The sequence below is a fragment of the Ornithorhynchus anatinus genome, chromosome 3, assembly GCF_004115215.2.
Source record: "Ornithorhynchus anatinus isolate Pmale09 chromosome 3, mOrnAna1.pri.v4, whole genome shotgun sequence".
Classification (NCBI taxonomy): domain Eukaryota; kingdom Metazoa; phylum Chordata; class Mammalia; order Monotremata; family Ornithorhynchidae; genus Ornithorhynchus; species Ornithorhynchus anatinus.
Window position 1 is genome coordinate 24,950,789 of NC_041730.1, and position 25,122 is coordinate 24,975,910.

Below are 25,122 nucleotides of genomic sequence, written 5' to 3' on the forward strand. Positions count from 1 at the left end.
TCATTTTGAGGAACCAATGCATGAGAAGCAGCGTGGCTTAATGGAATGAGCACGGGCTTAGGAGTCAGAGGACATGGGTTCTAATTCCGGCTCTGCCGCTTCTCTGCTGCGTGACCCTGGGTGAGTCAATTAACTTATCTGGGCCCCAGTTACCTCATCTGTAAAATGGGGGTTAAAAGTGTGAGCCCCACGTGGGACAACTTGATTGCTCTGTATCTACCCTAGTGCTTAGAACAGTGCTTGGCACATAGTAAGCACTTAAACACCATAATAATTATTATGATTTAGTGCAGCAATTTCCCTACGGTCAGAATGACCATTCTAATACTGCACAGGGCAGCCCTATTTTCTCTATTAAATGTGCTTTTGTGTTCACAGAGGATCTAAACCGGATCAAAAAAGTTAGTGTTTAAAGAATACTAAACTCACGATCAAATGCAACTTCTCCCTGGAATCCCAAAGAAGTGATGTTAATAAAATACTAATTCATACATGACCAAAGCCATCGATTCTTTACTTGATTTAGCTATTGTAAACCTGTTTCCATTTTGTTCCTAGTGGGTTTCCCCTTAATTCCTTCCCTCTGAGGCTCTTGATAATTCTGAGGGAACTCAAGAGTTTACGTAGTATAGTTCCTTTCTCCCAGGCAGGACACCTGAGGTTTAATGGAGGTCTGCTACCCAACTACTCTCAGTTCTCCCCTAACACAAGTTTTCACTAAACCTTTTGGCTAGAACACTGTGGGCGAATTAGGAAATATTTTAACACCAACATGCATCAGGATGAAAAAGCAATGTGAGGCCTTTTGCACGCATATTGCGATGTGAGTTTTTCTTAATTGCAGGGTTGTCAGGAACGTTATGCCATTATCAACGAACTAGCTAGAGCCAGGCCTTCTGTATTTTCAAGGCCGTAGTTCATTCAAGCCAGAACTCTTTGGATTCTTCAGGCACTAGCCTTCCCAACTGGGTAACTGTACACCCAATAATTTTCTACGGGAAGTTGGGCAATATTTTTGCATCTGTGGCAAATTAAAGCGGCTGCCAGCGCTAAGAGGAAAAGATACCTCCCGCTACCAAAGTGCACTTTATGTCACTTGTGGGCTTAGTAAGAATAAAGATGCCAAGAAGAATATACTTAGCATTTAACCAAAAAATTACAGATGGATGCATGTTATGGTAGCTTAGAAAGCAATTCATATTTCAAAATCAGGAGATTAGAGTTTCATAACCTCAGAAGTCATGTCTTTTCTATTAAAGTTTGAGTTTCTAGAAAAAGGAAATGCCTGTGACAGTAACTCCCACAGGTAATGAAAATTTGAAAAAAGGGAAACAAACGATCAAGCACGCTACTCTTCGTAACCAAACACACAATTCCCCAAAAGAAGCAACTCCTGGAGAAAAAAACTACAACACCCATAGTTGTAGTTAGTCTTCAAGCTATTAGGCTGAGAGAGAGCATTGAACATCTTACTTCAGAGCTATTAATCGTCAGAGCCTGGAGTAGCAGCTTGCTGGCATCAAGGTGTAGACCGTAGTGAATCAGAAGGTTGGCCAAGTTGACAAGAGGAATATCCTGGTACTGGTGTGGGGCTAAATTCAACGCTCTCTGAAGACAAGCAATGGCAATTGTGCTATTTCCTAATGCCCGCCAATAGAGCCCGGCCTCATTGAGCATGATCCAGAACAGGTCATTTGGCTGAAAAGATATATATGAAAGTCTCCAATTACTATATAAAAAAACACCCCACTCAAAATGGGATTAAAATAAATCCAATCTGACTTTCAATTTACAAGGCCTAATGTTTCAGGCCTGATTCATAATGGCCCAGGATACCCGGAATCCCCAACTCACCTTTTTGATCGAGTGAAACAAGAACGTCCCTATTTCTTCTTCTGTGATAGTGTGGTTGTTGATACGGGAAAACAGAATCTGAAAAGAATGAAAATGTCTTATCTAGGAACAGCAGGGAAAAGGTAACTGTGAGAATTTATTGCCACATTCCAGAGAATGGGCCTTATTGGAATACTCCCAGTTCTTGGAGAAAAGTCAAGTTGTCGATAAGAGAGTTACAGGAAGTCAAAATTTCCCACCGTACAACCACTGGCTGGTAAAAAGTTGGGAAATGAGGGGTAAGTAGTTTCCATGGCATGCAAATATTGATAGCGAGGATAACACATAAGTAACTCAGGGGGTTTCTCGGGGTTATGTCTGGCTTAACCCAGATGCAATCCTTATGAATGGCACTGACAATCTAGTTTATGAGTGAGTGGGAAATTATACGGAAGATCGGGATTTGAAATAGCTGAATTAATTGAAAAATAAATTCTGCTGCCTTCCCTGGATAAAATGAGAGCCGAAATCCTCAGTCCTCAGCCTGATTGCTTTTCACTATCTAAATAGTTCTAACACCAGTAAAAAGGTCACCATTTCCAGGATGAGATCACAATCTTGAAAATTTTACACCAGTGAAATGGCATCGGCATGGACAAGCTACACTGGGTACTCTATCACCTGCCAGTTCTCTGCTCTGCGGAAGACAGCTTCCTTCATAAAAAGCCATCCAGAATAGAATGATTATCAATCAGAGGGCAGCTTACCTGTCGTGCGTGGTCATCGGGCATCTTGAACTTCAGATCCAGGTGGCTGTCTAATTCTTTGACTAAGAAGTACAGAGTTTCATTGTTCCGGAGGTCAGTTATGGAAGAGCAATCTGGTGTGCTGGGCTCTCCTGAAAGTTCTTGCTTATCGATAGACGTATGGACCCTGGTATAAGAAAATGAAAGAAAATTCACATCGCCGAAGTTGGGACTTGAGAGGCCAAATGTCTTCTTTTCAAGGCTAAGTAAGGTGGGTGACACCAAAGAACAGGTCGTAAATTGTAACGGCCATATAAAAAAAAGATGTGGATTAACTGGTCTCGTTTTACCGAATTTCTTCAGAACTTGCCTGAGTCCTCTGTTTTCGGGAGGCAGGAAATACGTTGGCAATTCCTCAGCCTGAGGAATTGTGGGATAGTTTTCTGCACAATCTGTTCTTTTAGGCCACAGAATATGCTGCTTGTCCTGAACGATGAAAGACAGCTATTTTAGATAAGTTTGGGTTGTAGCACTCTCTTCCTGAAGATCAACCTTAACTAGACAATATTTAATCCAAGGATCTATGCTAATAACATTTTAACAAATGTGAGGCCATATCCTTTTAGACAATACCCCAGTGGGGGTTTTAGAAAGGCCAAAGACCATGAGGGTGAAGCTCTGGGTTTTTCGGTGGGACCCCCTTCCCCCTACCATTCAGGCCATCAGGAAGTCTGGAGGACACAGCGTTAAAATGGCAGTATTTTAAGACCCAGAGAAGAAGTTCATGGGAACCGGTTCACGACTCTTTGAGTTTATTTGCCTATACATGGTAAAGGATCCTTGCTTTAAGGGAGCTCCACTTTTTGAAAAGCGTTTTCTCCTCCTCCCCCATTCAACTTACCCTATAAGCATCAGATTCCATGCCCCAGATCCAGACAACAGAACGAGCTACAGGGGAAGACTGCAAGGAATGGTTGAGCTCACTCTGATTTGCTTGAACATCCAAAGTCACAGATGTCATAGTGGAAGTTGATGAATCTTCCCCGAACTGGTCAACGAAAGAAGAGATCTCATCAAAGCCGAGTTGGAGGTCTTTACGTAACATCATACAACAGTGAAAATATAAGGGGCAATATGGAAACAGCAGTAAGTCAGAAAGTCAATAAAATACATTCACAACCAAAAGAGGAAAGAGAGTAGACTTACTAGAAAACATCTGTTTCTTAAATCGTTCAACAGTATTTATTAAGCACTTTACTGTGTGTGGAGCACTGTATTAAACGTTTGAAAAAATACAATACAGTAGAGTTGGTTGACACTACTGTATGCCCTTGAGGAGCTTCCGGTTTAGAGGGGGAAAGGAATTAACACAATAATGCCAAGAACGCAAGGCAGTTTAAATCATCAATCAGTGGCATTTTCCCGAGTACCTTACTATGTGCAGAGCACTCCAATAAGCACTCGGGAAACTACAAGAGCTGGCAGATAGGTTCCCAGTGTAGAAGGGAAATACCAAAACATAAATAAATACCAAACGTAGACGAGCCATCTCATCTAGGTACAGGGAATGAGAAATCCTACAAATGATATCTCCTGACAGTATGACGAGAATTAAGAATAATGAGAGTGATGATATTTACCTGTCTTCCCTTTCTCTGCCAAAGCTTCTTTTTAGCTCCCTTAACTAGGTGAAGGGGTTATTCTGGTTCTCCTTCCTTCCCATTTCCTCTTTATTTCCAAAACGGTACAGACTCACACTGAAATTACGGCTCTTGTGATGACAGCAGGCAGGAGCAAGGGCACTTTTTAGGTTGGAAATATTGACGGAAGCTGCTGTGTTGAACTGATGTCTTACCTGCAACACCCTCTTTCACCCCGCCCTCTCCTTTCTCTCTGTTCATAAAGGGCACTGGGACTCCCTATCTACTGTACGAAAGTGCGAGAAGGTAGATCTAAGCCAATGGAGTGGAGGCAGTCTGCCTCCAGCTGAGGTATTGAAAATGTCCTCAGAAGACGACTTGAGTAGTAATGACAGAGATGATTCAAGTGGCAGGAGCTGGTTAATAAGAGATGAAAACTCAGATGCCAAATAGGCGTCGTTTCTCATATTAGTTCATTACCAAGAGGTTAAATGTGACTTCTGGAAGATCATGGGGGGGGCGGGGGCACGGAGCCATTCTACCTTCAAATGTGGAGAAGGAACCGATCAATTCCAATTCACGCTTAGAATTAAAACCAACGGAGAAAGAATGAAGACATATACATCAGTTGGTCTGACAGACTGATGTTCAGTGTAAACTTCACCTATCTGAACCTAGTGCTATCTCAAGTAACTAGGGTGCAACCACATTCGTTTCATAATATTCTGCAGCTGTTCAAACGGGACCCAGAATGGACCCAAACAGACAGAGCAGCCTGGAGGCCGCATATACCAACCCGCTAAAAAAACCGAAAACCACACACTTGAAAATGAGCTTGCGCAGAAGAGTCAAGAGCAGCAGAGGCGCACTGAAAAAAGGTACCTGAACACGGTCGACGTTTTCAAATATATCTCCACGATGATAGCGCACAGGTTGGTCCCACTGGCAGTGCAAACTGCGCTGCTGGTTACCCAGACGACAAATTTGATGATTTCCTGGAACGCCAGGGGAAGATCACAGATAACGGGAAGAGTTAACACCCAAAAAACAGGAGAACTTTCCGGGCTGCAGAGTATTTGGAAGCCAGGCTGCTTGTTTCATTAACTCTTGGAGAGATACATTAACATAAAAGGGCTATTCTGGAACTCCTTCGTTACGTCTGTTGTACAAGACCGACTCGGAAACGCCCAGCAGCCCAGCACGTACAGCTCACAGGAGGAGCCCTGACTGCATTACAGAGAGGCCCGATGCACTTTCCAGAGGATCTGATTTTTGGTTTTCAGTATGAATTGGGAAAGGGAGATCTCTCAAGGGCAACCGGAAGCCTCCCCACGGGGAACCCAATGGACTCATCCGTTGCAAGGATCATTTACTGCTAGCTAACCTTGGATTCAGAGGCTCTTCTGAGCCAACGGTTCTACGACCGCATAACGACGACTGGTGGTATTTGTCAAGTGCTTCCTTATCATGTTGCCAGGCCCTGTAAAAAAGCGCCGGGCAGACAAGAAGACACTCCAGTCAGCCGAGTCCCTGCCCCTTTCGGGACTCACAGTCTGAGGGGAGAAGAACAGGTAATTTAATCCCCCATTTTTGCAGAGGAGGAAATGAAGCCCAGGAAGTTAAGTGACTCGCCCAAGGTCACAGAGCAGGAAAGCGACAGAGCTGGGACTAGACCCAGCTCTCCTGACTCCCAGGCCCACCGTCTTTCCACTGAGTCGTGCTCCTGCACGCGAATCACGGAACGAGCCACTCGCTTGGGTGGAGCCAAGGCTTACCTAACTGCGCCTCTTTGGCCACCTGGGTCTCGTGGATGATGTTTCGTAGAATCTGCTCCTCCTGAATCAGCTTGTGCTTCTCCAGGATCTCCTGCTGCCTCAGGTAGTGGTCATGCTGCTTCTGATATTCCTTTAGCTCGTTCAGGGTGCGCTGGAGGGATCTTAATTTTCATACCGGGAAAGAGTTACATGCCTTTAAAAAGGTTTCTATTTCTATCAGATGCGTGTAGTCTGATCCAAGCACAGCCTACATTCTCTTCTTCTATTGGATTTTTCAACATTTGTTCTATGCTAAAATGTCTATGGTGAATGGAAAGCAAAAACAGATGCCACCACTAACAGTTCTGAGCGGTAATATTGGGACGGAGGAGGATTCCCGCAATAAGCACAACACTGTTTAACATTAAATATTGTGCTAGGCTTGCAGATTGGCGCATATTTTAATGCTGCCTTGGAAATGCTCCTTCAGTATCATCAGGTGTCCACAAAAAATAACCTCTGCTCTACTTACAAAATCGGCATCATCTCTATCCACGATGACCGATGCCAAACGCTCCCCCAGTTTCCAGTATTACAATTCTACTGGCCTCTTGGTTACCGGGTTAATTACACTCAAGCAGCTGACTCAAACAATTCAGCGTTCCCCGCAAACAGATTCCCATGAAGGCCAGACAAAAACTACTGGGAAGAAAGAACATCACATTTATTTTCGTGGCTGTAGAGGACACTCATTTAGAATCCACATTATCGGTCGCCCGTCCTAAAAATGAGAAAGGCCCTGTCCAACAACACTCGGACCCCTTCAATTTAAGAACGCGCTCTGGAGGAGGCTAACTCTTCGGCGAGCACCATTTCAGAGGGCAAGTTCGGAGAAAAGGACAGAAGCAGTTTCGGCTTCTACTTCGGCACAGCTCTCTGCCCATCTGACCGAGCTCTGACTTGCCATACCCCGCCCCTCCAGTCTGTTTCCAGCCAAAGAAGCTTCCTCAGCAGAGATGGAATAATTATGCCAAATTGCACGGAGGTTTAGAGTTTAAGCTGACTCATGAAGACCTATTATTACATTTCCCATGGCATACAGGAGCCCAGGACTGGAAGCCTAGTGGCTAACTATTTGTGCTATTTATTCCTAACTTTAAAAAATTCTACTAGCTTGAAGAGTAGAGGTCAGGTTTTTCCCTTGGGCACATCAGTCAGTTATTCCCGGGAAAGCAATCGGAACCAACAATCCACTAAATCGTAAGCACCTTGAGGGGTATTTACTAACTACTGTACTCTTCCAAGGGCACGGTATAGCGCTCTGCAGAGTATCACTCGATAAGACCTACTGATCGACAACACCGAGGCCGGGATTACATGACGCTTACGGCTAATTACTCGGACCTTCGGAAGGTTTATCTATAAGCTTATCGGCACAACCGAAGTTGAATGTTCACTCCAAGAGTGGAAAGGATTCCAGTGCCATCAGAGAAGTGAGCCGAGTCAACTTGGGCTGGTGGGAGGATGCTGATTTGCTTCCAAATGCTATGAATCAACACTGGTATCGTTTCCCAGGTACAGACCCAATCTAGAGTTTCACGATGCTAGGAATATCCAGTGGGTCTTTTGCTTCCAGTTACCTATGTTGAGCCTCCAATTTCTGCTCAAGTTTTTGCTGACACAGGACCGCATGCTTCCTCTTTATAGCTTGTTCAAACCCGGGTTTGGCCTGTAAAGCATGATCATAACATAGCACTGAGTGGTTGTATTCCCCAAGCATCTGAAGAATGAGTAAGAGAAAAAAAAAAAAGAAAAAGGAAAAAAAAAGAAAACAAGTTAGCAATGGCCCAGCTTAGCTTACCAAAGCCTTCAAATGATTAATAAAAAGGATCATGCTTATATCCTAGTCTCTGATGAGTACTTTTTTGATCACTAGCCAGTCTCTTCAATCTGGGGCCATGTTGTCAGAAGACTCAACCAGAAGTTGAGGGGCTATGCTAGGAAGTGCGCTGCTCCTTAAAAGGTCTAACTTCTACCAATCAGAGCAACTTTTTCCCCTGCAAAGAGCCTGGACTTTGATCGACTTAGTTCAAAACCCATCAAACATTAATACTGCCGATCTTCCAGTAATTTTTCTTCATTTTCCCCCCAACCCGGATGATTTGGAGGAAAAAAAAAAAAAGATGGTATTTGATCGGAAGAAAACAGTGATTAGTTTCGTTCATGAAATGAAAAGTGGTATTTACTGCATATATATTCCCCAAAGTGTAATAGCTGGTAAAGAAGTCACTCTCATCCAGAGCTGCGTGGATCACAATAGCTGCGTCGGCGGAGAAGTGGGCTCTGTGTAAAACATTTGCCAGGTTGACCAGTGCCACATCTTTATTGTGCCTGGAAAGGAAAGAAACCAATAGGATGGTGTTAATAAGCTAGCAGGGATATTCTGGCTCTGCTCTTTAAAGACAAGAACGCAGTATTGCACTGGCAGCACACAAAAGTGGAAATGACAATCCTCTACGCTAAAGGCAGCTTTTGCAACTTCAGTATTTGAGACTCTTGCCCTCTGTTCCCCGAGTTGGTGACAAACCACTACCCAAATATGTTGGGAATGAATGCTCCGCTAATGGATTTCCCCCACTTCAAGTCCCTGCGAAACGAAGCCTGGAAAAAGTATCCAGTAGCCTTTACTAAATTGGCAAGAACAAAGGAAGATGTCCAAGTCCTGATTACCTGTTTCTTTGCTGAGTTGTGTATGTAGTAGGCATGACCATAAACTGCTTTAAAAACATTAAAATAATTGCACAGCTTCTGTGATGAGCTTTTCAGCCTCTACATCAGCACAAGATTCTCTTGCAAGGTGGCTGATGCACGACGGTAAACGTGGAAAAAAATCCATTGACTTTTATTTCAAGACTTCATACCATCTACAGTAATTTCACCTTTCAGTATTCTCCTACATCCCAGGCCACTGCTATCCTCAAATCGTATTGTTGGTGGGGAGGGTAAGGGGAACTTAAAAAATCACCCGGTTTTGAAAGAGCTTTTCTTTCAGTAAATACACTAATTGCAGGTGCCCAATTTGGAACTCTGGCTCATGTGACATCTGAGTAGACTTCATTTTACATGGCCATCTGAAGGCATTTAAAGCCATTTTGCTCAACAAGGTATACGGTAGAGACAAAACTTGCTCTCTTCCACAAATGTATTGCTGTGGAAAAGTTTTTCAAGGTGAAATTATTTCTTTAATATGCTTTTAATAAATCGGGATATACATTATTGTGTTCAATACATTCTGACACCTGCACAGTATGCTAGACACATGCACTATAATCTGCCACAAGATTTGACGGACATTTTACAGTTCCCAAAAGCCCCTCAGAATCCCCCCAAAAAGTTACATCACAAACTCGAAAACTGATATCAGTCTAAAAATACAAAACAAAACCTTTCCGTTATTTGTCCCTTCTGATTTCTCAGAGCATTTTAAGGAAAGATGTGTCACGATTCAGGCGTTTCACTTTTAAAGGTGGATAAAAACAACTGAATTCCTGTCACGTATTTTGAACTCAATTATAGCTTAGGTATATTTCTCCTTCTAACAGCATACTCTACTGAAGTGAGAACTTCTCCCTTTTAGATTTTTACATGCCAGGTTTTTGGATCTTAATGGCCTTCCCTTATAGGAACCGAGAAGAGGTGTAAAAAAAAAAAAAGTCGGGGGAAAAAGGCAGAGAAACCAAGCGGCGTACAGCTGTTCTTACCTGGAAGAGAAATGAAGTGCACGCATAGCACATTCTACTACCTGATAGGGCTCATTCTTTATTCTCCAGTAAAATGAGGCCATGTTATACAGAACCCACGAGGAAGAGTTCTAGAAATACAATGTAAAATAAGGCAAGTTAATTGCAGTCCTCAATGTGGAGGACTTGAAACTATCAACCTACCACTTCCTGGCGCTCCAAACAGCACGTGGGTCTCCCGAAGTTCACTGGCAAGGTGAAACAACTGGCAGCCCAAGATAAGGTGACACGTTGTGAATAAATCCAAATCGATCAATTGCATTCATCGAGCGCTTTAGTGTGCAGAGCACGGTACTAAGTGGGCGAGTACAATATAACGGAGTTGGTAGACACGTTTATGTCTATCAGGAGTGGCCAAACTATGGCTCGCAAGCCACCTTTGTGTATTTTCACCTGTTGAGCAGCTCATAAACACAGAGTTTACTATTTATTTTGTCACTATGTATAATGTGCCGCCCTGCTGCTACGCAGGCCCTATAGGTGACGGTGGCGGGGAACCCGTCCCTACGGACCCAGGTCAGGGAGGAGTTTGGTATCCAGCCTTGCTCTCAATCCTGATTCTCTTGTTCACCTCCACTCCCTGCCACCCTCTCAAAATGTCTGTATGCCACTCTGATTGAAGAAATTGTTTTTTGTGCTTTGGTCTATATTAGGTTTTTGGCTTATGAGCTCTTCTGTTCGTGAGCTTTAGTCACCCTAGTTTAAGTGTTGGCCCAGGCATCTAGTTAGCTCAATTCCAAAGAACATCTTAGAGACGTCTTAGGAAGCACTGTGATGATCTCTAAAATAAACTCATGCCTATCTCAAAGTGCTATGAACACAGATATGTCTATACATGGGATACGTTTTTAGAACTACCTATGTATTTGTCTTCCCTCTGTAGGGAATTCATGTATCGGAAAGCAGCATGGCCTAGTGGAAAGAGCGTAGGCCTGGGTTCTAATTCTGACTCCACCACTTGCTCTGTGACCTTAACGTCTCCCTACTTCAGTTTCCTCATCTGTAAAATGGGTATTAAATCCTAGACTGTGAACCCAATGTGCGACAGAGACTGGTTCAGCATTTAGTACATTCTGTTATAATTAATCAGCGGTATTTATTGAGCGCTTACTATGTGCAGAGCACCATAGAAGTGCTTGGGAGAGCACAATACAACAGAACTAGCAGTCACGGTCCCTGCCCATAACGAACTTACAGTTTAAAGAATATAATATATAATAGTGTGGCCAGTGGCTCATATTTGCTTCAAAAATATCTTGCTTGCCCCATATTCTTTTAGATTGCATTTTTTCAGGCTCTGGGTCAGTGTTAATTTCAAAGGCCAGCATACAATGTCACCTGATCACCATCTATATTCTTACAAAGCCTGACAATTTCTAATATAATGAATCATAAAGTCACGTATGCATATTTCATGAGATGAACATCACCACAATTAGACCCTGTTAACTGTTTAGGAAGCAGAGTTGTGCTTTTTATACATTTACGATGACATCTCATGCACACGCAATAAAACTCTCTTTGGAAGTTCTTTCAAAGTTTTTCAGAATGATACAAAGTCTGAGGAATTGTTGTTACGCTTGGAAATTCTCCACTTCTCAGTTGGGAAATTTTTAGTAGCTGCTGTCTTGAAAATTGTCCTAGGAGGATTTTACTGTACATGTATTCATGATTAGTTCTTCATATTCAGAAAACACACTGGCTGATAATATACTTCCAATGTGAATTAATGGGAAGACAGATGACTTATCTGACTTCTTCCTCATTAAAAACATGTAAAATCTAGTCTTTGGGTAGGCGTGCCTGTTAATCCTGTTATTACCTTGTAGTTATGCCCTCTTGTTTTACTGTCGTAATTATTTTTGCCAAACGAGTCACTCTTCTGACTGCTACCTACTAGGGTGGTCTGTCTGCTGCTATAAATGAAAAATGTTTGGAACCAAGGATTTTCAGACGTTAAGTGAACACGAAAATCACTAATAATCACTTGACCGAAGGAGCGGAAAAGAAATTTCTTTAACAGAAATTAGATGTTCAAAGCTTCTTGAACAGAGACATCTTGTGAACACGAAAGGTCAAAGATAGATGACCTACCTTTAATAGACCTTCATGAATACGGTGGCCTATATCATCTATGCTTCTTCCCAAACGTCTGGATAGGTAGGTGAAGATTGGATCTTCTTTAGATAATAGAGGGGCAGAAAGATTAACTCTCTCTTGTACACCCTATTATAGGGAAGAAGAAAAGAAAGCATTCAAAGTCCATTACCATTAGATTCAGAAAGACAGACACATATTAGCACGGGCAAGCTTCTGAAAATTCCCTTTCGGTAACATGCTACACTCAGGTCTGCCATGATATGTGTTTTCACTAGGAATAAGGAACGTTCTTCTGCCAATGGGTGACTGTCTGAATACACTGCGATGTGATATCCAGAGAAAAGACCACAGAGAGAAGCAAAAGCACGGGGTTAGGGGTCAGAGGACGTGGGTTCTGATCCTGGCTCTGCCACTTGTCTGCTGACTTGGCCAAGTCACTTCACTGTGCCTCAGTTCCCTCATCTGTAAAATGGGGATGAGCACCCCATGTGGAACAACCGGATTTCCTTGTATTTGCCCCAGTGCTTACAACAGTGCTTGGCGCATAGTAAGCACTTAACAAATACCATCATTACTATTATTAATACTATTACTAGAGAAGCAGCATAGCTCAGTGGAAAGAGCACAGATTTGGGAGCCAGGTCATGGGTTCGAATCCCGGCTCTGCCACTTGTCAGCTGTGTGACTGTGGGCAACTCACTTAACTGCTCTGTGCCTCAGTCACCTCATCTATAAAATGGGGATTAAGACTGTGAGCCTCACGTGGGACAACCTGATTACCCTGTATCTACCCCAGCGCTCAGAACAGTGCTCTGCACATAGTAAGCGCTTAACAAATACTAATTTATTATTATTATCATTACTTGCAGCATGAGACATGGGGGCATTCTCCAATGTGAGTGTTCCCTAATGTACGGCTCTTAAAAAATTTATCTCGGAAAATTACCAAGAGGTTTTAAGAGAGAGAGAGACAGAGAGAGAGGGAGGGGATAGAAAGGGTGGGCCTCAGCCCAAGGACTAAATCAACTTTTGTTTGTCAAAAACTGAGCGTCACTTCCGGACCAGGGGGAAGAGGAAATAGGCAGATAGATTTAGAAGTTGCCGCTTACCCTTAAGTGCTGAAAAGCGTGTATACTATATGGAAGCTCTAAAATTTTTGTACAGTCTGGTTTCTCTAGGTCTGGAGGAACGGGAGACTGTGTGTCTATGTAGTCTTCCGGCCTGTGATAAAAAAAGCAACATATCAATCAGAAAACACTCTGGTCAAGAAGATAGCAGTGAAATCGACTCTACAGGAGAAGTGACAGATTGGCTTTTTCCTGAATGAAATCTTTTAGGACAGGGGTCGGCGAGTTGCATCTGGTGGTTCTCCTAACCGCACGTGGCTGGGTGGGCTCCAGTCTCACTCTGCAAGGTAGCTCCAACCGAGGAAAAACTTAGAACAGACCTACAAGTGAATCATTAAGCTGATTAAGCAGCAAAATGGGAATAAGGGGAGGCGGGGGGAATGACGACGGTGTTGGAAGCTCTTGCCGAACCGGCAGCTAAGCCTCAGTCCCGAGTCTTCGGGACCAAGAACTTGCATGAAAGAATCATAGTGAGAGCGGTTTGTATCCTGCTGCTCACATAGTCTCATCTTTGCCCGTCAGCTTAATGCTGGGGCACAAAGTACAATTAGGGAGTAGGTTGGCGGTGCATTTCAAAAATCCTGCCAAAGTTGGTTTTTCTTGTGTGCGGGATCTATTTAAGGCCAAGGTAAGCTGCCGATTGCCCTCTCAGGGTCGCACCCTGGAAGCGTTCCTGTACTCTACCAGTCTCGGCTACGAGAGGGAGGGTCGAGCAGAGGCCTGTCCATTCCATCCCTAGGTTGGGCAGTGGCTAGCGAGCGGAAGGCCATCTGCTCCAAGTCAAAACTCACCCGTGCTGGGCAGCAGCGGCACGGGAGAGAGTCGAGGGCGGAAACTCATGTCTACTTCCCGGAAGGAGGCAACGGTAAACCACTTCCGTACTTTGACCGAGAAAACTCTACGGATCCACTAGCAGAACGATTGCGGAGGGAGAGCGAGGCGTTCTGGGAGAGATGCGTCCGTGGTGTCGCTAAGGGCTGGAAACGACTGGACGGCGTAAGGCGAGACACGCTGTCGATATTGCCGACGCTGAGCCACGGCATCTTAACTCAGCAAGCAGCTGCCTCGGTAGGCGCTGCGGTCTTCTCTGCCCACATTAGCCAGCTAATTTTAAGGAATACTGTTGCACCTGTCTACTTCACCCAAAGCCCCATTTGAGCCCGGTCTGGTCAGAAACCCTCATCCCTGATGACGTAGCTCCGGCAAGTATTCTCCTATTTTCAGCCGTGAGACTAAAGCTTTTTCCCCAAGATGAAAAGCAAGGAAAATTTCACCATAATGGGGTAAGCAAACCTGACAAAACTTTACTTATATTGATGCTACTGAGGCCTCTTTACTTGTTTTGATGTCTGTCTCACCCCTTCTAGACTATGAACCCATTGTAGGCAGGGATTGTCTCTTGCTAAACTGTACTTCCCCAGCGCTTAGCACAGTGCTCTGCACACAGTAAGCTCTTAATAAATACGATGGAATGAATGAAGACTTCTTAATACTGATTAAGGTTTAACTGACGTGACTGGGAAACATCTATAGATTACCAAGAAAATCTTTGAAGTAATAAGCTTCAGCATCACATTCTGCAAAGCTTTACTGCAGCACCTGGGCTCTGCCCTCCGAGAGACTCTGCCTGGCCCCCCGGTGTCCCCGTGAGAAAAGCTCACGTGAGAATCGGAGTCGCCACCAAAGCAATGGTGTCGGAAGAGGACGCTCAGCTCTGCCAAAATGTGTGCTTTCGCTGGAATGTGCTGGCAGAATTAGGGAACGCTTGTCGAACGATGTAAGCCTGCGAGGATAGACAGCAACGGGATGGCAGGAGAAACATAGGTAAACGAACTACAATGGGCACATTAAGCACCACCACCGTAGTTTTCTTTATTTAAAGCAAAGTTTGCAAGAAAGCGGCCCCCGCATTACAAGAGAACTGGGTGTACATCTTCCTAGAAACCCTCCTTCCAACATATGGAAGTCCAGTCTTTAAATCTTTTCCCATTCCCAGATCGCTCTTGGAAGGAACAGGGTCTCCAACCTGGGACCTCATTACCTGATATTTTTGCTCTCCAAGGTGATATATGTGCCATCGTACAGATCGAGGTCCCCCAGGGGCACTTTGGCTTTGATGCAGTCTGGATCTTCTTTATTATGTCTTTGTTCCAGTCCTGTATCTCTGTCCTCATTCTCCTCTATGTGAATTTTTTGAGCAACCAGCTGCTTCTGTTAAAAACACAAATTAAAATCGGAGGCATTTTTAAATGCATTTAGTTCATTTACCACCAACCTAGACAAGCTGGCCAAAACACTGCCTTGAAATATTTTTAACCAGCTCATCTGACATAACTCCTCTCTTACCGACTTCACTCGGATAGACCGCCTTCCTCTGGGAGAAAAGTGTCATCCTCAGCCCTGCTCTCCCATCCTTACTTTTATGTTGCTAATTTCTTTAGATTACTCTGTGCCTATAGAAAGGCCAAGAGGGGGCTTATCAATCAACCAATAGTATCTATTGAACGCTTAGTGTGTGCAGACCACTGTACCGTGTTCTTGGGAATATAACAGAGTTGGTAGACACGATCCCTGCTTACAGCCGATAGGAGAGGGCCCTACAGGGATCTGAATCAAGTCTGCAAAATCACGTGAGTGGATAAGACGAACACAGAATTCTTGCTCACTGAACACCTCATCACCAGAAAGAGGGGACAACCAGGGAAGCTCGCCAAACGAAAAAGAAACCTTCCTCGCAAATCGGTGGTAGGCATATGGCATTAACGAAGGAAGCCGTGCAGACAAAATACCAACTCCATTCATTCAATCGTATTTATTGAGCGCCTACTGGGCGCAGAGCACCGTACTAAGCGCTTGGAGAGTACAATTTGGCAATAAATGGAGACAATCCCTAGCCAACAGTGGGCTCAACTTCAGTACACAGGTGAGCGGTCCATTGTATGTTATTAAAAAGCAGAGTTGGGGATGTTAGAGGGAAGAGTTACTGCTGTTAGACGGTTCACACCCGAACAAAAAGATGCCAAGGAGCCATCCGTCAGACTACTCTTCCAAGCTTTCTCCTGTAACCTTAAGTCGCACTCGAAGATGACTTACAAAAATGAGCGTGGGCACACTGGTGTGGTGCTGCTGGTGAACTCCGAGACATTCTGCTTCGTAACCACAGCCCGTACCTGCTCTCTCCACCGGCGGTCTTGCAATGGATGAGTGTGCGTGGAAGGTTCAGGGCAAACAATTACCATTACCACAAACGGCAACTCACATGCAGGACCTGCCGACGACGGGACACACCTCTTCCCTCTTAACCACTGCTGTGTCCATAATGCTCACTCCCAATGGCAAGGGACCCCAGAGAGGGCACGAATGTACGTTCACAGGCACGGTGTGCAAGAGCTTCTTGGGGTGACCCCCTCATAGCTGCAATCTCGCCGACGGCAGCACTGTCTCAGAGTCACGGACAACTCTATCTATAAGAGAAGCAGCGTGGCTCAGTGGAAGGAGCCCGGGCTTGGGAGTCAGAGGTCATGGGCTCGAATCCCAGCTCTGCCACTTGTCAGCTGTGTGGCTGTGGGCAAGTCACTTCACTTCTCTGTGCCTCAGTTACCTCATCTGTAAAATGGGGATTAACTGTGAGCCTCACGTGGGACAACCTGATCACCCTGTATCTACCTCAGCGCTTAGAACAGTGCTTGGCAAATAGTAAGCGCTTAATAAATACCAATTTTTTTTTTTAACTGTATCGCTGTTCACTGACACTGCCAGACGCAGGAATACTTGGTTGAAGAAACCCCTGGTCTCTTCCAGTCTGGCATTCTAAAATTTTCTTCAGCTCCCCTTTATCCTCTGTTTTAAGGAAGAGTAAGGCTTCCTCAGGCTATCCAGCTGCCTAATGTACGCCTTCCCTCCATACTTCTTTCATGCTATGCTTAGAAATCAGAGGTGAGCGGGGAGTGCCAGTCGAGCTGACTGACGGCAGTAGGGAACGGCTGAAAATGCACATCTGCAGTCCCTCATATACTCCCAAATGACACCTGCAGGCATACAAGGATGTGGTGTGGTCAATTAATTGTATTTATTGAGAGCACTTATCCTGTGAAGAGCACTATAAGTGCTTGGAAGAGTACTAACAGTTACTAGATATGTTTCCTGCTCGTAATGTCTACACACTGGAAGTGAACCCATTCTTCTCCTCCTTTCTACTCTAATAATAGTAATAACGTTGGTATTTGTTAAGCGCTTACTATGTGCACAGCACTGTTCTAAGCGCTGGGGTACAGCTACAGGGTAATCAGGTTGCCCCACGTGAGGCTCACAGTCTTAATCCCCATTTTACAGATGAGGTAACTGAGGCACAGAGAAGTTAAATGAGTTGCCCACAGTCATACAGCTGCCAAGTGGCAGAGCCGGAATTCGAACCCATGACCTCTGACTCCCAAGCCCGGGCTCTTTCCACTGAGCCATGCGGCTCCCTACTCTACGAAGGTGTATCTTCAAAGACTCCCCCCATTCAGTGGAGGGAATGATGGACTGAAATGCTGAGAAATTTCCTCCCTAGCGTCCGCTTATGGGAGAAAATAGGATGAGAGCAAGCAACCAGAAGTGCCCCTTTATGCCAATTAATATACTATTTGGTATGGAGAAAAATAGCCTTGAGCTAAGGTGAAAAGGGCAATGCTATTTAAAATATGAAGCCCACGATTTTCCAAGAACCCAGAAGTTTCAGGTGTACACGACGTGAGCTCACTGGCACAGTCTGGGGAATGATGTTTTTTTGCCCAAATTATAGTTCAGTTCTTTCGTTCGAGGGCTTCGGGCCGACGGTACTAGGCATTTGAGAGAGAACAATATAAGCATAAAATAGGAAGCGGCATGGCCTGGTGGACAGAGCACAGGCCTGGGAGTCAGAGGACCTGGGTTCTAATCCTAACTCCACCACTTGTCTGCTGGGTGACCTTGGACAAGTCGCTTCACTTCTCTGGGCCTTAGTCACCTCGTCTGCAAAAATGGGAATTAAGACTGTGAGAGCCACGCGGGACATAGACTGTGGTACCGGAAGGATTGGGTCTGACTTGACTAATTGGTATCTATCTCAACGCTTACTACGATGCTTGGCATAAAGTACATAAGCGCTGAAAAACTGTTCAATTAAAAAAAAAAAAAGACACGGTCTCAATCCCTGAAGAGCTTACAACCTAATTTTTTAAATTGGTATTTAAGCGCTCACTATGCGCCAGACATTGTACTAAGTTCTGGGGTAGTTACAAGATAATCAGGTTGGACACAGAGCTCCTGTCCCAGTAAGGGCTCACAGTCTTAATCCTTATTTTACAGATGAGGTGACAGACACAGAGAAGTTAAGTGACTTGCCCAAGGTCACAGAGTAGACAAACCGCAGAGCCAGGAGAAGACTCTGACTCTCAGGCCCAGGCTCTTTCTACTAGGCCATGTTGCTTCTCCCTGAAGCACAATGTTCTACACAGTTCTTTAGATTCTATCTTGTGCCTGGGAATTAGTAAAAAAATTCAGGTAATTATATATATATATATATATATATATATATATATATATATATATATATATATATTTAAAAATAACTTTAATGACATTCTTTCCAAGAAGATTTTTGCATTATCCAACTAAGTATCTCATATCCTCTCTCTGAGCTCTATAGGTTGTGAAAAAGATGATTTTCATTTTACTGAGTGAGCAAATGAGGCACGGAAAAGGCAAATGATCTGCTTAAGGATATGAATGAATCAGAAAACCAGGCACAGACCCCACATCTCCTGACTCCTGATCCTGACTCCTATTCTCTTTCACTGCCTCATACGAGGCTTTCATCTGGGCTGGGATTTTTTATTTCTTCCACCTGTTTAAAAGACCATCCGGCCCCGCAGAGGCCAGCAGATTAGAGCCTAGAGCTGGGTACGATGTAACGCTCACTTCTACATCAAGGACACTTTCAAATGCAACAAGTTCCAGCCCCAAACTTCACAGGCTGGGCTCACCTCCAATTCTTTGAGGTAGTTAACTGTTGTTTCTTGTCTCATTAATATGACCAAGTCATGGGGATGCTTCAAGTTCATTGGTGAATCCACCTGCAAACAAAAGCGAAAACGCCATGAAAAATAGATTGGATTGGTTTTTAGGCAAAGCGAAGCATTTTAAACCCTTAATACTTTTATAATCAGTATTCGATCAAGGTGGGGGGCAGTTTTGGGGGCACAGTAAAACTTCTAACGGGCCCTCCACACAGGCACCCATTCTGAACTCTACTGAGATCAGTCGTATTTATCGAGCGCTTCCTGTGTGCAGAGCACTGAGCTAAGCGTTTGGAGAGTACAACATAACCGAGTTGTTAGGTGCATGCCCGGCCAACAGGGAGCTTGAGGGGACAAACTTTTAACGCCAAGAACTTCACGCTGAATGGACATACCCCGGGAGCAGCAACCAGCTCCAAGAGACTCGACAGATTGTCCTCTTGCTCCTGAAATGTGTCTGTCCCGTGATAACTCTCCCCAGACCCTCCCCATCATCCCTCCACCGGTAAGGCAGTGCAGTAGGATTCCCAGGCTGTTGGGAAGGGGAGGACGACTAACTAGAGAGTAGACTTATCAGGGAGGAGATAAGTGGGAGAGGTGAGTAGGAGCCCAGATGTGGCGGCCGGGAAGGCACAGAGTTAAAATTCTGAGAAGGAGGTTGTTGTAATGAGCTGGACAGCTCCACTGAACAGCTCACCTTCCCAAAAATCCCCTTTGGGGACCTGACTTCCAATATGAAAATCACCGATCCTCTCCTGGACAGTCAAGTATACGCCAACTCAATTTACTGATTTTGACCACTCTGGTTTGAAATATTTTTGTATTTGTCTCTGGCATTACACTGTAAGCTCCCTGTGGGCAGGGAACCCATCCTTTCATTATCCTGTTCTTCTTAAGCGCTTCACCGAGTGGGCACTCATATGCTGCTGCTATTTCTACTAAGACTGCGTAATACTAGACTTACTGAAAACCAGCCGCTCAACAGGGGAACAATCTCACTCTAAGTTTGATGGCCGGAACAGACCACGGCGCTCAAAAACGAGTGTTCTGCCTCTGCATTCTTCTAAAACATCACTCTGCACATCTTCCCCCTTCTCGAAGTGTTGCGATAACTGCCGATTCCCTCCACATCAAACAGAAATTCCTGACCGTTGATTTTAAGAGTCGGCTCTCTCCCTACTTATCTCACTCCTCTCCCCTACAACACAGCTTGCGTGCTCTGCTCTTCCCAAGTCTACCTAACTCACTCTACCTTGTCCTTGCCCTGCTCTCGCCCTCCCTCCTGCCTGACACTCCCTCTCACTTCACATCCAGCAGTCCACTCTTCTTCCCGTAGGCAGAGCCCTTCTTAAAATCACATCTCAACCGGAGAACTTCCTTGACGAATCTCTCATCCCTCCATTTATTTCCCCATCGACACTCAAGCCTTTCTGGGCCACCATCTATGCACTTCTGTCCTCACTCTCAAGCACCTGGGTAAAAGCCCCTTTCTGCCCTTCCTCTTCCATTTATGTACATATCTTTCATTCTGTTGATTCACCTTACCTGTAAATTATTTTAGTCTCCATCAGGCTGTAAGTTTCTTGAGGACAGGAGTTGTGTCCACAAACTCTGTACTCTCCCAAGCATTTAGTACAGTGCTCTGCCAGAGTAAGCAATCAATAAATACTACTGATTGATAACGAGCAACAGCATTAAACAGTCGGAAGAATTCAACAACTCCAACAAAAGAACTATTCCTTCGCTGGAAACGAAGCCTCACATGAACCTCCTAAATTCCACCTCGAGGCTCATTCTTCTCGGCCACAAACTAAATCAAAAAGGGAACGATACTTCCCTGTATCGTTCCCATGGAAAACAAATACATATGCCAACGAAATAAGATTCTTAATGTAACCCACTTCTTCCCTAAAGGTAGGATTTTTAATGCAACTAAATCGAGGTAGACTGGTCGTGGGAGGGAGCCTGGATTCACTGAGTAAGAATTCGCTAATATCAGAAGTGTGTCAAAGTTTGGTAGATGCCTCAAAAATTTACTCCACTGTGACCCTCTGTTATGCTGTTTAAAATGAAACCCCATCTCCACCCCTTTTTTTCAAAGAAAGTATTCTGAAACAGTTTTCAAAAGATGTCTCCACTTTCCAGTGAGTCAACTGCCTCCTTTCCTTCCCCAGCTAAGTTCATTAAAACTTGGCTCAAGAACTATAAATTGTAGAAATCAGAATGCCTGGTCTGCTGCTTACAGCCCCCCTTTTGGGAAAAGCCAGATTTGCAGTAAAAGAAACGGAAGTCTTTTTGCCTCACCTCTCCCCATTATGCTGTAATGCGGGCGGGGCAGGAAAAGTTACTATGACTGATAAAATTGGAATTTTGCCCATTAAATTAGCTCCGCCACCTAGACACCATCTGTTTCATAAATCCATATAGCATAAAACATTCTAATCTAATAAAAGAAGTACCCAGGTATAAAATGACCAGCCAGGGACTAGAAAGTAAAACTATTCAGAAAAACTGAAGATGGATTAAAAGCACAGTTAACTAACCGACTCTACAAGAAAATTTCAGTGTTTTATGGCAGTGATTAATATGGGGGCAGAGAAAATATTGACAGAGTGCCACTGAAGACAAACCCTAAATTAGATGAAAAGACAAGTGTACACAGACACCTCAGCTCAGAGGGACTGAGAACAAGATGTCTGCTCAGTTGTTAATTATCATGTAGTACAAATTAGGCAAGGACAGGAGCAACAGAAGCCACCAGTGAATGTTATGTTCACAAAGAGCTGGGCAGGCAGGGGGCATTTAAAGAAAATTACAGGAGATACAACTGCCAGCTGCAGCCGGCACAGGCATAATTCCTGAACACATTTCTTACCTGTCCACTGCCAAAGTAGAACGTGTCTAACAGCGGGAGCACACAGTGTGCTTCTGAATTTTCTACCTGTCCTCGGACTGGATCTTTAGAGGGGAGTGAAATTCTTGGAAATGTCAGGATCCTACAGTTGCTATTCCGGTGCTTGGCAGCTGTGAGCTTTCTTTCCAAAATGCAGGCCCAACAACAACTCAGCTGTAATACTGCTGAGCTCATTTTGTTTCCTGGGAGCTTCGGGGACCACGAGCCCCCTCCGCTTAAATCAGAGGCACTGACTACGCTGACAGGCCCATTAATGGCTGACCTTGGACACTGCGAGATCGGTCAATCGATCATATTTATTGAACGCTTACTGTCTAGGCGCTTGGGAGAGTGTAATATCACAGAGGTGGTAGCCTCTCCCTGCCCACAAGGAGCTTACAGTCTAGTGGGGGAGAAGGACATTAATAAAAATAAATTAGAGACACACACCTAAGTGTTGTGGGGCTGAGGGTAGGGAGAATTAAGGGTGCAAATCCAAGTGAAACGGTGACGGAGAAAGGAGTGGCAGAAGAGGAATCGAGGAAGGAGTGGCGGAAGAGGAAATGAGGGCTTAGTCGGGGAAGCCTTAGTCGGGGAAGGCCTCTTGGAGATGTGATTTTAATAAGGTTTTGAAGGTGGGGAGAGTGATCACCCGTTGGATACGAAGGGGAACGGAGCTCCAGGCCAGAGGTAGAACTTGGGTGAGGGGTCGGCAGAGAGACAGATGAGATCGGGATTACAGTGAGTCGGTAGGCATTAGAGGAACGAAGTGAGCGGGCTGTGCCGTGAGAGGAAATCAGAGAGGAAAAGGTAGGCAGGAGCGAGGTGATTGAACGCTATAAAGTCAATGGTAAAGAGTTTCCGTTTGACATGGAGGTGGATGGGCAACCACTGGAGGAGTGGGGAGGCGTCGACTGAGCGGTTTTGAATAGACGATCCTGGCGAGAGTGTGAACTACGGACTGAAGTGGGAAGAGACACGAGGCATGGAGGTCAGCCACGAAGTTGGTGCAGTAATCAAAGCGGGATGGGATATGTCCTTGGATTAATATGGTGACGGTTTGGATGGGGAGGAAAGAGAGGATTTTAGCAATGTTGTGAAGGCTGAACTGACAGGATTTGGCGACGGACTGAATACGTGATTTGAATGACAGATACGAGCCGACGGTAATGGCCAAGGTTACGGGTTTATGAGACAGGGAGGATGATGATGTTGTCTGCGGGGATGGTGGTGGTGCTGTCTACGGGAGTGAATGAGTTCTCCAAGGGAGTGGGTGTAGATGGAGAATAGAAGAGGACCTAGAACTGAACCCCGAAGGACTCCCACGGTTAGCGGGTGGGAGGCAGAGGAGGAGCCCACGAAAGACTGAGATGAGCGGCCAGAGCGACGGGAGGAGAACCGGGAGAGGACAGCGTCGGTGAAGCCGAAGCTGCATAAAGTTTCCAAGAGAAAGGGGTGGTCCACCATGTCCAAGGCAGATGAGAGGCCGAGGAGGATTATGAGGAGGCTCGAAGGCAGTTGAGAGGTCGAGGAGGATTATGAGGAGGATCAGGATGGTGTAGAGGCCACTGGATTTGGCAAGGCGATCACTGATCACTTTTGAGACGGCGGATTTGGTGGCGTGAATACAGAACCCTATCAGTTCTACAGCTGGAGTTTTTCTGCTGAGGAAACTTTCCAATAGGATTACTCTTTGAGACGGTCTCCAGAACGATCCACAAATGGGCCTGGGAGTCAGAGAATCTGGGTTGCAATCCGAGCTCTACCTCTTGCCTGCTGTGTGACCTTGGGCAAGTCACAACTTCTTGGTGCCTCAGTTATCTCATCTGTAAAAGGGGGATTAAATCCTCCTCCTTCCAACTGAGGGTTCTATGTGGGATAGGGACTGTGTTCAGCCTGAGTATCCAGCATCTACCCCAGGTCTCAACAAGCACCGTAATAAATATATAAACGGAGACGGTCCGGCTAGGCGTGGGCAACTACTTTGACCCTGGTATCATTATATTGTTTAGTGCCTGCAGGCTGGCAAACAGCGCAGGGGGGAGGGGGGAGGGGGCGTCAGGTGTGAAAATGCAGTCACTTGCACCCAGTGAGGCTCTGCTACGATTCTCAGAGGCTACAGATTAGGTTTGCGATCCCCGATCGCCGGTCTTGGTGTTGAGGCGTGACGGCGAGCTGCCATGGCAGAAGTGTCTGTCTCAGATCTAGTCCCAAAGTGCACCACGTGCTGGGTTGAATTATTTGGTGAGCTATGTCTGACCTGTAGATCCCATTCTAGAACATTCTCAAGGGGGTAAAAGGGTTTTAATCAGGGTTCAATCAGTCAATACACAAGTCGTATTTGAGAGTTTACTCTGTGGAAGACACGTTCCCTGCCCAAAATAAGCTTCCGGCTCTTCCTCCAACTTACGAGGTGACCACATTCAGGTAGGACACTGCACGATCCATCAGAAAGCAATAGCAGTTGTGGACATACAAATTCATTCATTCATGCAATAGTATTTATTGAGCGCTTACTATGTGCAGAACACTGTACTAAGCACTTGGAATGTACAATTCAGCAACAGAAATATAAACAGACAAGGATAAGCTATTTAACAGCAATTTCCTCACCTAAGTCAGCGTCACTTAAGGGTTGTGAGGAATAATGTATATAGTTATTTTAAAAGTACTAGAGCTATACATACCAAAATTACTAATTCTGCATTGTAAAAGGGAAAATGGGTGTTTTAATGCCCGCTAAACCAAAAAAATTGTTGTTACAGGCATAGATCAGTTGTGTCGATGAAGGCGCTGATAAAATAACATCCCACCACATGCTAAGGTAGATAAGTGGCAAGAACAAAAGGAATATTTGGAGAGAGACTGACTTATTTTACTCATGCCATCGCATACTATATTCTCCTGGGAATACCGTACAGTTTAATTTCTCTTAAATTTGTTCACATTATAAAATCTGTACAAAAATATCAACACCAAACCGATAAATATTAAACCGAGAAGCAGCGTCGCCTACCGGAAAGAGCACAGGCCTAGGAGTCAGAGGACCTGGACTCTAATCCCGGTTCTGCCACTTACTGTCTGGGTGACCTTGGATGAGTCACTTAACTTCTCTGGGCTTCAGTGACCTCATCTGTAAAATGGGGATTAAGACGGAGTCCCAAAGGGGCAGACATTGTGTCCAACCTAAT

At 44.8% G+C, this 25,122-nt stretch overlaps 1 protein-coding gene across 1 annotated transcript in view; it reads right to left on the minus strand.

Moving 5' to 3' along the window:
* Nucleotides 1-25,122, minus strand: part of TTC17 (tetratricopeptide repeat domain 17) — a 79,162-nt gene that overhangs the window by 40,669 nt on the left and 13,371 nt on the right. Inside the window, exons 2-15 of the mRNA XM_029059321.1 lie at nucleotides 19,006-19,095; nucleotides 15,042-15,211; nucleotides 12,983-13,094; nucleotides 11,868-11,999; nucleotides 9,735-9,844; nucleotides 8,220-8,364; nucleotides 7,614-7,753; nucleotides 5,995-6,155; nucleotides 5,102-5,214; nucleotides 3,481-3,627; nucleotides 2,950-3,065; nucleotides 2,601-2,766; nucleotides 1,855-1,932; nucleotides 1,474-1,698 (exon numbers count right to left, since the gene is read on the minus strand). Coding sequence (XP_028915154.1) covers nucleotides 1,474-1,698; nucleotides 1,855-1,932; nucleotides 2,601-2,766; nucleotides 2,950-3,065; nucleotides 3,481-3,627; nucleotides 5,102-5,214; nucleotides 5,995-6,155; nucleotides 7,614-7,753; nucleotides 8,220-8,364; nucleotides 9,735-9,844; nucleotides 11,868-11,999; nucleotides 12,983-13,094; nucleotides 15,042-15,211; nucleotides 19,006-19,095 — 1,905 coding nt within the window. The remainder of the gene's footprint in view (nucleotides 1-1,473; nucleotides 1,699-1,854; nucleotides 1,933-2,600; nucleotides 2,767-2,949; nucleotides 3,066-3,480; nucleotides 3,628-5,101; nucleotides 5,215-5,994; nucleotides 6,156-7,613; nucleotides 7,754-8,219; nucleotides 8,365-9,734; nucleotides 9,845-11,867; nucleotides 12,000-12,982; nucleotides 13,095-15,041; nucleotides 15,212-19,005; nucleotides 19,096-25,122) is intronic.